At 38.1% G+C, this 10,856-nt stretch overlaps 1 protein-coding gene across 3 annotated transcripts in view; it reads right to left on the reverse strand.

The window, feature by feature from the left end:
- Positions 1 to 936: 936 nt before the first annotated feature.
- The window catches only part of nit2 (nitrilase family, member 2), a 27,406-nt gene continuing 17,486 nt past the window's right edge, over positions 937 to 10,856 (reverse strand). For all 3 annotated transcript variants that reach the window (XM_043701151.2, XM_043701153.2, XM_043701152.2), the window contains exons 6-11: positions 7,993 to 8,086; positions 5,354 to 5,428; positions 4,099 to 4,177; positions 2,423 to 2,521; positions 2,125 to 2,180; positions 937 to 1,383 (exon numbers count right to left, since the gene is read on the reverse strand). In XM_043701151.2, the coding sequence (XP_043557086.1) occupies positions 1,292 to 1,383; positions 2,125 to 2,180; positions 2,423 to 2,521; positions 4,099 to 4,177; positions 5,354 to 5,428; positions 7,993 to 8,086 (495 nt within the window). In that variant the 3' untranslated portion in view covers positions 937 to 1,291. The remainder of the gene's footprint in view (positions 1,384 to 2,124; positions 2,181 to 2,422; positions 2,522 to 4,098; positions 4,178 to 5,353; positions 5,429 to 7,992; positions 8,087 to 10,856) is intronic.

A 10,856-nucleotide genomic window follows, 5' to 3' on the forward strand; every position in this document is an offset into this window, starting at 1 on the left:
GGAAAAATCTACAGAGGAAACTCAGCAAAGCTGACTGGTTTTGAAACGTGATTTTTTTAATCTTAATCGGGATTAAAAAAAATAAAATCGGACTAGTATTGTACGGTGGGAGGTAAAAGGTAGGTTTAAGAGAAAGGAGCTGTAAATAGTTGTCAGTTTAAATAATCTCTGTAGACTTAAAGAATAAAGTTGTTAATTTTACTTTAAATATTTACCTCTGGGATTGTTCTCGAATTTTAACAGATTACAGCACGGGGCGAACCTTTTCTGTGTTGCTGGTTTAAATTAGCAGAGAGGTTTACCCTGTGTCATAACACATAGCACACTCCACATACCAGTCTTTAATCATGGTTTAATGCTTCTTTCGTTGGAGAATTGTTAGTATAAGTATACTGTGATGCTCTAACACAGTCTAGTACTTTCTTAAACTACTGATGAAAAGACCCAGATTTCCATGTTCAGATGGCAAATACCATGTGAACTTAATTTTTCAATTTATTGTTTGGGTAAAAGTACTTTGCCTCCTCCACTCTGAACCCTTCCTGCTCTGTATAGTTTAGAGGAAAATTCTAGCTCTTTTTGTTGGAACAGCAGAGTATAATAATTCGTCTTTATACCCACTTAAGAACCAGTTATCAATCAGATGTCCTTCTGATCAGTCACCAAACTTAGTATGAAAATGACAACATGAAATATTGATAGGCGTGGCCTCAACTGTATCTTTTTTTATATGTGTGTGGCACACTTCATGACTCTAGGATACCCTAAAGTGCTTTACAGCCAACAAAGCACTTTTGAAATGTAGCCATTTGTGAAATAGCCTTTTGGTAATTATTCATCTGTGATGAACAGGACTGCAAGTGCTCACGGATCCATAAATCATTGTTTTAGGACAGAGAAAATCCAAAGGGATGCACACACTGAGGTCCATAGAAATCTTGATAAACATTCTTTTTACTGCTAAGAATCCCCACCGCTACCATTGTAAAAGCCCCTCAGAATCTACAATTTGCTATCAACATACTTCAAGAGTATAAAACATTTATACAGTATAAAATTGTAATTTAAATTTTAAGTTCATATGACATTTAAACACTGATTTGTCATTTAAGACTGAAGACTTTATTACAAGTTGCTGCTAATAATCCATAATTCTAAGCAAGAGAACTGATGTTTTCTGTACCTACAGTCTTAAATCAATGCATTTCACATCTATTAATAAATTGATGAGGTAATTGGAAGATTTGTATTTCATCTACTGCTTCTGAGTATAATCTTGAGACTGTGATTCTTAATCTTGCATTGCCTGCACACTATAAAGATCATGTCGTTTCTGCTTTAGAACTGGTATCTGTTCACGAATGTCTGAAAGATAATTCAAATCTGTTCAGAAAAAAAAACAAAAAATTTCAGCATAGTGTTGCATTGTGAGGAAGTTAAGTGTCTTTCTGAACATAACGTAAGAAAAATCTGGTTATGAAAAAATCATTTTCTTGTCTACAAGAGTTGTGTATTTATCCACTTCAGAGAAATTAATATGAACAGTGTTGGCCATTTCAACTTTGCCAGTACTACGACAATGATATTGTAAAAGATTAATTACAACTTTGAATTACTGAATCTAGTACATGTCCTGAAAAACTGTTTCTGTTTGGCAGGCTGCATTGTAGGGATCTCTCTGGAAGATGGAATTGAATTTCAACCCTAAGCAATGTGATATTGTATAAAATGTAAATATAAGTATAAAATGTAAATTGTTAACTACTCTTGGAACAGATGTGTAGTTAGAAATAAAGTAACTTTCTGAATATGTATTTACGGTATGTGAATAGAAAGAATTAAAAGACCATATATGAGAGAGGAAAATCTAAGCCACACTGTGAAAGTGACCACCCACTGGAGAACAAAAAGAATGTGTGAGCAAAAGGATGAAAAGATTATTAAAAACTTGTCCATTTTCTCACATCAAAACCAAGCACAGTGGCAACAAAGTGAGCCTTTCACTGATCCAGGTTAAAATTTTGGGTAAGAAAAGCAATAAAGGAAAGGGTAGAAATTCCCATAATTACTCATTAGATAAGAAGAAAGCTTCTCAACAGTTTTTGCAGGGTTCAAGAATCTCACCTATATCTGCATAAACAATAGTCTCATCATGACCGGCCTTGGCTACAACTTCACCCCTGGAAAGAAACGAAACAGACATTCATACATACATAAAGGAATATGATTAAGTGGTCAGTCAACAAAAAAATGTATTTCCATAATTAATTTTTAAGAGGGAGAAGTTTTAAAATGATTTCGGAAGTAACTGGAACCCTAAAGAAACCACAGTACATAGTCATGTATGGTAATTTATGGAACGGATGAGCTGAAACATACCAAACTACTTTCTATATCTGTAATTAGCTTGTGAAATACATACCATGGGTTTACTACACTGCTGTGACCCCAGGCCACATAGGAATCATTCTCATTTCGTGCTGGTGAAACTGTTGCTACATAAACCTGATTATCAACAGCCCTGCAAAGAGATGAACAAGCAATTTAACAACCCTGTTACTTTTCATATACTGCACATATTTTACAGCAAATTTCTACATAGGATTTAAAAACAATAAAATGTATATTTAATGACTCAACAAATAACGTAGAAATAAAACCAGAAATACCTCCAGCCACACTTCTGAGGAACATGTGGGAGCAGACCTGGTTTCAAAGTTATAGGGATTGTTAGTGGTATATCCAAGGTGGGTGTATTGTACAAGGAAGGGGCATCAGTAAATAATTGAGCCACAAATTAAGATGATACAGGCATGATACTTGTTGACAACAGGCTGTAGCATTCAAAAATACTCCCAGCTCTAATAGACCATCAAGAATGTTTCATTTTCCTTCCCTGCTTTCCGCCCCTAGGTTGATAATCACATGCTGCAGGATCTTTTTTGGCTGGTGTTAGTTAGGGTGGAGACTGGATAGCATCCCTGCCTCTGAATCAGAAGTTCTGGGTTTCATGCCCACTCCAGAACTTAACGGTCAAGGAAAGTGTATTCCCAACAGGTTCAGTGTCAGTTTGTAAATTGTTCCAACATAAGCCAATAGCAAATGATAAGAGTGAGGAAGATTCCTAATCAGGTGTGTGATGGAAAGAAGTTGGAGCCTGCACATGTTGTCATAGCAACTCAGACTCCTGGAAAGAGGGTGGGCCCAGTTGGATGGATGACTGGTGTGCAAATTGGTGCCAAGAGCCCAGGGTTTGATGCCAATTGGAGTGTATTCAGGATCTTCCTTCTTACCCCTCCCCATGGTGGAGATCATAGTGTTGTGAATCAGGCCTGTTTTCAGGCAGAGAACTCTTTGAGAAGTAGTTATGCTAAGGCTTAAGGGTAAAATGGACAGCTTGGAAACTCCCTAGACCCACCCACTTGATGGGAGGATGAGGAATGCATGAAGATATTTTTCCAGGAAGGGGAATCCATTGATATAAGAAATGTTTTGCCAGTATCACCTATAACTTATAAAGACATTGTTAAAATGCCAATAGTCTGAAGGCTTTAATCATAGATCACCATTCCAGTTACTGCTCTTAGTATATCTTCAGTGTCTTTTCCGCAGAATCACTTCTTCTTGTCTCTTCAAACCATGTATACTTCCATTTCAATGGGATTCTTTACTGCTCAGTTTTGACAGTGTTTATATACAAAAGGTTAATATGTCTTTCAACTTCACAGATGCTGACGAACCTTTTTTTTTTACAACATTCTATTTTGATTTAAAGTTTTTTTGTAAAAAAAACTATACTAACCAAACTCTGAATCTAACATGAGAACATCATGTAAACCTGCCACTTATTAAATGAGGGATACTTTGAACAATATGATCTCCAAATTTAGTAGAAATGTTGACAGTAATGCTTTTTCTTAGCTCGATCATTTTGTACGGTTTAGAAAACACATTCAACTGAATCTTCACTTGAACGGTTACTCTAATCTGTCACTTACACATTACCTGTTCCAATTTATGACTGTTTCAAGCTTGTTTAAAAATAAAACTACCTACTACAATCTCTCCCATAATCTACAAAATATATTGGCCACTCACCTCGCCCTTTGCAAGAGCTCCCAATGGGCTGGTCCTGTGGTCATGTTGAACGCTCCTGGATAAACTAGAAGTTGGCAGCCTGTGGAGAACATCAAAAGTTTAATTATTTTCTAATTTGTTTCAAAACATTATCTGACCCACATTATTTTTTTTTAAATCTGGCAACTCTGGTAACCATAATGGGACCTAGAGTCAGTCAGAGTAGCAGATGCTGCCAGAGAAGGGAAAAGGAACACCACCTGAATCAGCCTTTGTCCACCACTTCCTATCTTGGTGCTTTCTCCATATCATACTCATACCATTAAAACAGGACAAACAGCTGACATTCACTTGTGTCACTACGTGGAAGTACAAATGCTACCTTGAACGGCCCTTCTAACCCTGTTCCTGATCACAAGTAGCCTCATCTCTTCTAGTTGAGCATGAATCCACAATTTTGATTATTGGTTTGTATAGACTTCCCACAGCCTTCAGGGAAACTGGTGAGAAATAAAACTGAATAAATGTCTGAATGCAAACATTAATCTGGACAGCTGTCTATGGCACCTGTCCTGTGTGTAAATGGATAATTTCCACAATAACAAGAGATTTGCTGTACTTTTAACAACATTATGAAATAAGTGCACTAAGAGGAGCTCAAGGTTGCAACCACTTTTGGAAAGAAGATATTAAAGTGCTTTTATCTAGGTCTTTCCAAGTCTTCAGGCTTTCCCAAACAGCTTCAAAGTCAATTCAATATTATTGAAGTGTAGTCCCTGAGAGAAATGTGACAACCAGTTTGTACACAAAGACCAACAAGTAACAATGACTATATCATGTTTTAAAATTTTTAATTGCTAGAATACTAGGAGCTCTCCTGCTTTTCAAACAATGCCAGTGGATTGTTTACACTTGTAAAATAAAAATAAAAGCATATAGTTAGGGTATGGAATGTATTGCCTGACAATGTGGTGGAGGCAAGTTCAATTGTGGCACTCATGAGGGTGTTGAATGCTTATTTGGATAGAAATGGTGTGCAGGGATATGAGGAAAAAGGCAGAACATTGGCTCTGGGTAGTACAACTGGCATAGGCATAAAGGGCTGAATGGACTCATTCCATAGTGCAACATTTCTGTGATTCTAGATGAGGGGGTCTGTCAAAGTTTTGATTTAACATCTTTAAAAAATAACACCTCATAAAATGCTGCACAGTATTGGGAAAGCAAACAATTGGACACACAATAGATTTTTTCATTCTACAATATCGTTACTTACCTCTTTTTGTGTAAATCTGAGCAAGTTCTGCAAACCTCATATCATAACAGATCCCAATCCCAACCTTGCAATAGGCTGCAAAGAGATGAAGATTTAAAAAAAAGACTTAAGTTGTGATCAAGCTGTAATTAAGAACACACATTCATTGTGTGTACACACACACACACACACCCAAAAGCATGATATTTATAAAGTCTGAGCACATCCTAATCTCTCAGTCCAAGTCCAACTTTAATAGTAAATGAAAGCATAATTTATAGAGTCTGTAACATCATGTACTTCAATTTTCCTAACCATAACCATTCACTTTCTACTGTTATAATTTAAATTTCAGCATCTGAAATGAAAAGAAAGAAAACAGCAAAAACAGTTTCAACAGCATTGTGTTTGCATATGCCATTTGCAGTTTGCTTCTATCATGCGCACGTCCAAAGTTTATAAGACCATAAGACATAGGAGTGGATGTAAGGCCATTCAGCCCATCGGGTCCACTCCGCCATTCAATCATGGCTGATGGGCATTTCAACGCCACCTACCCTCACTCTCCCCATAACCCTTAATTCCTTGCGAGGTCAAGAATTTATCAATCTCTGCTTGAAGACATTTAACATCCCAGCCTCCACTGCGCTCTGTGGCAATGAATTCCACAGGCCCACCACTCTCTGGCCGAAGTAATGTCTCCTCATTTCCGTTTTAAATTAATTCTAATGCTGTCTCCACGGGTCCTAGTAACTCCGCCTGATGGAAACAAATCCCCAGCATCCACCCTTTTTAAGCCATGCATTATCTTGTAAGTTTCTATTAGATCTCCCCATAATCTTCTAAATTCTAATGAATACAATCCCAGGATTCTCAGCCGTTTATCGTATGTTAGGCCTACCATTCCAGGGATCATCCGTGTAAATCTCCGCTGGACAAGCTCCAATGCCAGTATGTCTTTCCTGAGGTGTGGGGCCCAAAACTGGACACGGTATTCTAAATGGGCCTAACCACAGCTTCATAAAGTCTCAGTAACACATCACTGCTTTTACATTCCAACCATCTTCAGATAAATGACAACATTACATTTGCTTTCTTAACCACGGACTCAACCTGCAAGTCAACCTTTAGAGTATCCTGGACTTGCACTCCCAGATCCCTTTGTATTCTGACTTTATAGTTTGAAGTTGCACAAGGACTTTATAAACATCCTATGTGTACATATATAAACTATAAAGTTCACTGTTAATCTTCCACACTGCAAATTTTTAGTGTCTTTCAAACCATTACTAATCTGCCTGCTTCACCAAAATAAAGTGGACTTATGGGGTAGGGGTGGGTGGAAATAAAATAATTGGCAAATAATGCCAAGTCATTGTTGCACATGTGAGTAATATGCTGCTATTTGACACTGATTTGTAGAGGTTTCATCTGAACCATGGTTTCCCATGGTGTTTAAAACCTGAGCACCTCTGTTTTATGATGGAGCTCCACCCCAGCAGAATGGCAGTTTCATTGCTTTTAGTTGGGGAAGACAGAAGGAATGGATGGGACATATGTTGTAAGTTTACTGTTATACTTGGCAAAATATATTGACATTGTACAGTGGTTAGCACTGCTGCCTCACAGCGCCAGGGTCCCAGGTTTGATTCCAACCTCAGGCGCCTGTCTGCACGGAGTTTGCACATTCTCCCCATGTTGGCGTGGGTTTCCTCCGGGTGCTCCGGTTTCCTCCCACAGTCCAAAGATGTGCAGGTCAGGTTAAGTTGTTCATAGTTGTTAGGTGCATTAGTCTGGGGGTGAGGGGTTACTCTTCGGAGGGTCGGTGTGGATTTGTTGGGCTGAAGGGCCTGTTTCCGCACTGTAAGGTATCTAATCTAATCTATAAATCTCAATTCTTGTCAATAACCAGGATTAAAAAAGTTACAAAATTCCTTCCCTGTCAAAAATATATCTATATAGATAGATGAATTAAACTGAAAACCATGTGTACAACTGAAATATTTAACAATTAAACAACTCTGCTTTTTAACAAAAGACTGTCTTCCCACAGTCTTGTCATGATTGTTTGACAAGAAAGTAGACTAATAATTAGGTAACTACCTATGTCCATAAAAAATATACATTCACTCTGATTTGCTCACTATCCAGTTTCTCTCCCACTCAATTTCCAGCTAATAATCTAATTTAAAATCCCTACATGAAAAATAATAAATGTTAACTTGCACCTTACACCAAGCAACTGCAGTATCAGTGGTACAGTTTCTGATTAGATTAGGTTACTTACAGTGTGGAAACAGCCCTTCGGCCCAACTCATCCACACCGACCCTCCGAAGAGCAACCCACCCAGACCCATTCCCCTACATTTACCCCTTCACCTAACACTACGGGCAATTTAGCATGGCCAATTCACCTAACCTTCACATTTTTGGACTGTGGGAGGAAACCCACGCAGACACGGGGAGAATGTGCAAACTCCACACAGACAGTTGCCTGAGGCAGGAATTGAACCCGGGTCTCTGGCGCTGTGAGGCAGCAGTGCTAACCACTGTGCCACCGTGCTGCCCACTTCTCAGTTAACAAGAAAGAAGTTGTGTATGTAATAATGTCCTGCCATTGTATGGAATCACGTGTTCAATGGGCTTGTGTTTTTACTTACGCATGTCAAAGGTACACAATGTGTTCCCAGGAGAAAGTGTCTTGGATTCCCGGAAACAGATTTTCCCAGGTACATCAATATCAAATAAGTGAATCTGGTTCAAATACAACATGTACAGTTAGTGGTTTTCAGAGAAATAAAAACAATTCTTAGCAGTTAACAAACATGTAAGTTTCAAGAGATTCTCCAACTGCTCTACTTCATTTCAATGATATATGAGTCGCAAAACCCTTGCTTTGGTTGCTTTTTCATTGTAATTCACTGCTTTTGAATTTTAATCACTCATTGTGCAGGCAACGATAAAGTCGGTTTTCTTCAGAAAGGAAACACTTTATTTAAGCAGTGATCTATTCAGAAATGCAGATGTACAAAAGGATCTGGGTGTGTCTGTACATCAATCAATACAAGTAGACAGGCAGGTGCAGCAAGCAGTTAGAAAGGCATATGATGTATTGGTCTTCATTGTAAAACAATTTGCGTTCAGAAAGAACACAATGTTTTACTGTAGTTACGCAGGGCTTCGGTGAGACCACACCAGGAGTATTGTGTGTAGTTTTGGTCTCCCTACCCAAGAAAGGATAGACTGGCTATGTAGGGAGTACAGCAGAAGTTCTCTAGGCTGATGCTTGGATGGCAGTGAACTACAATGATTGGTTCAGCTGGACCTGCATTCACTAGAAGGATGAGACGGGATGTGATTGGAATGTAGAAAATACTAACAAGATTATTCAAACTAGATAAAGGGAGGATGCTTTCCCTGGTTGTAGAATCGAGAACCAGGTGGCACGGTCTCAGAGAACAGGGTAGACCATTTAGGACTGAGATGAGGAAACATTTCCTCCCCACTAAGGGTAGTATGCTTGGAGAAATTTCTACCATAAGATTGTGGAGGTCACGTCACTGACTATTGAATAAAGATTGATAAAAATTTAGATTTTAAAGGCATCAAGGCCCACGAAGACAAAGTAGGAATACAACATTGGTAGAGAGGATCAGTCTAGATCATGTTGTATTACAAAGCACGTTCAAAGGGTTGATGAATTCCTGATTAAGGGCTTTTGCTCAAAACATCAAAGTTTCCTGCTCCTCAGATGCTGCCTGACCTGCTGCGCTTTTCCAGCACCATACTCTCGACTCTAATCTCCAGCATCTGCAGTCCTCACTTTCACCCATGTTGAAAGGGCTGAATGGCCTATTCCTGATCCTGGTTTCTATTTGTACACTGGCGTTCTGGAGTTCAGATCATGGAAAGCAAGATCAAAATTTTGGTCTTTGAATTTGTCTCAGCATAAGAGACAATCAGCAAGTACACAGTTGTTTCTATTTTCAAATCCAAATGTTAATTTCAATACTAATGAATTTTTTAAAAAAAATAAGCTCTTTGTGGGGTGTAGGCATAACATTTAATGCGCAGAGGTAGTTGAAAGTCAACCACTCTGTGATGGATCTAGAGTCATATGCAGACTGGAATGGTAAGGAAGGCAGTTACTTTCCTGAAAGGAAATGAGTGAAACAGATGGGTTTTCATGATAATCGACAATGGTCACATGGTCATTATTAGGTAAGGTTTTTATTGATTTCAAATGTGAGCCCTAGAACATTCTGGATTGCCAACACAGTGAAACTACCATGATGTTACAGCCTCTCCATATAGTAGTGTATTACATAAACCTTCACTCCAAAGTTTTCACACTCAATCCTTCTAGCAACTTTATGAACAATGATATCCAGTCTTTATTAAACTGCTTTTAGATTAGATAGAGCAAATCTCCATATTGACTGTGCATGAAGCTTTCAGACTTGTACAGCTTCTGTTGAATTAAACTTTCGCTTTTTACTTGTCAGATTTCTAACTTTTTTTTGCTTTCTAGAATAAATATAATAATTTTGATTCTGTTCCACATCAATGAAAACATCTGAAAAGACTTTTCAATGGTAAATATTAAAATAATGCAATTTTAAAATGCTGCGCAAATTCAATAAAAAGAAAACTCTAAATGCTTTGGAATGCTAGGAAGTAATCTATTGATGTGACTTATACTTTTATTGCAATAGAATGAAGCATTAAAGGAATTTGACATTGAAGATGGTTGGTTAGTTTGCTGTAGCCAGCAGTGCATATCACAACATTGCATTTCTTTCACTTTTGGAATACAGGTTTGGATTCAGTTTCTGACTAAACACCATCAGTCAGACGTCATTGCTTAAAATAAAATATAAAACAAGTTTGGTTTTTACATCAGAAGAAAACTGGAAAGCTGAAGCGAGTGGGGAAGGGAACTACTTACAAAAAATAACTTGGAGACGCAATAAAAATCAGTTATTAGCTGGACTACGGTTAAAACTCAAAGTAAACAAGAGATGAATAAAGAATATAGATGAGCTCAATGATAACCCATAGCTATTTACTTTGTTCAAGGCAATTATCCAAGCAAATAAATGCTTGCAGTCATTGTGGTAAACCGTTTGCCAAGGCTGGGTCACCTGGTGTCCGAATGTACCAATGTAAAATAACTCCAGTTGTTACATAACACAGTGTAAAGTTTTATTATGATAAAGTGAATGGCAACTAGAGGCATAAGTTTAAGGTGAGAGGGGAAAGATTTAAAAGTGACCTAAGGGGCAACTTTTTCACGCAGAGGGTGGTGCGTGTATGGAATGAGCTGCCAGAGGAAGTAGTGGAGGCTCGTACAACAACAACAACAACATTTAAAAGGCATCTGGATGGGTAAATGAATGGGAAGGGGTTAGAGGGATATGGGGCAAGTGCTGGCTAATGGGACTAGATTAGGTTAGGATGTCTGGTCAGCATGGATGAGTTGCACCGAAGCGTCTGTTTCTGTGCTGTACATCTCTATAACTCA

Source organism: Chiloscyllium plagiosum, unplaced genomic scaffold, assembly GCF_037043375.1.
Source record: "Chiloscyllium plagiosum isolate Xiang-an unplaced genomic scaffold, Cpla_swu_hap1 HiC_scaffold_12, whole genome shotgun sequence".
Classification (NCBI taxonomy): domain Eukaryota; kingdom Metazoa; phylum Chordata; class Chondrichthyes; order Orectolobiformes; family Hemiscylliidae; genus Chiloscyllium; species Chiloscyllium plagiosum.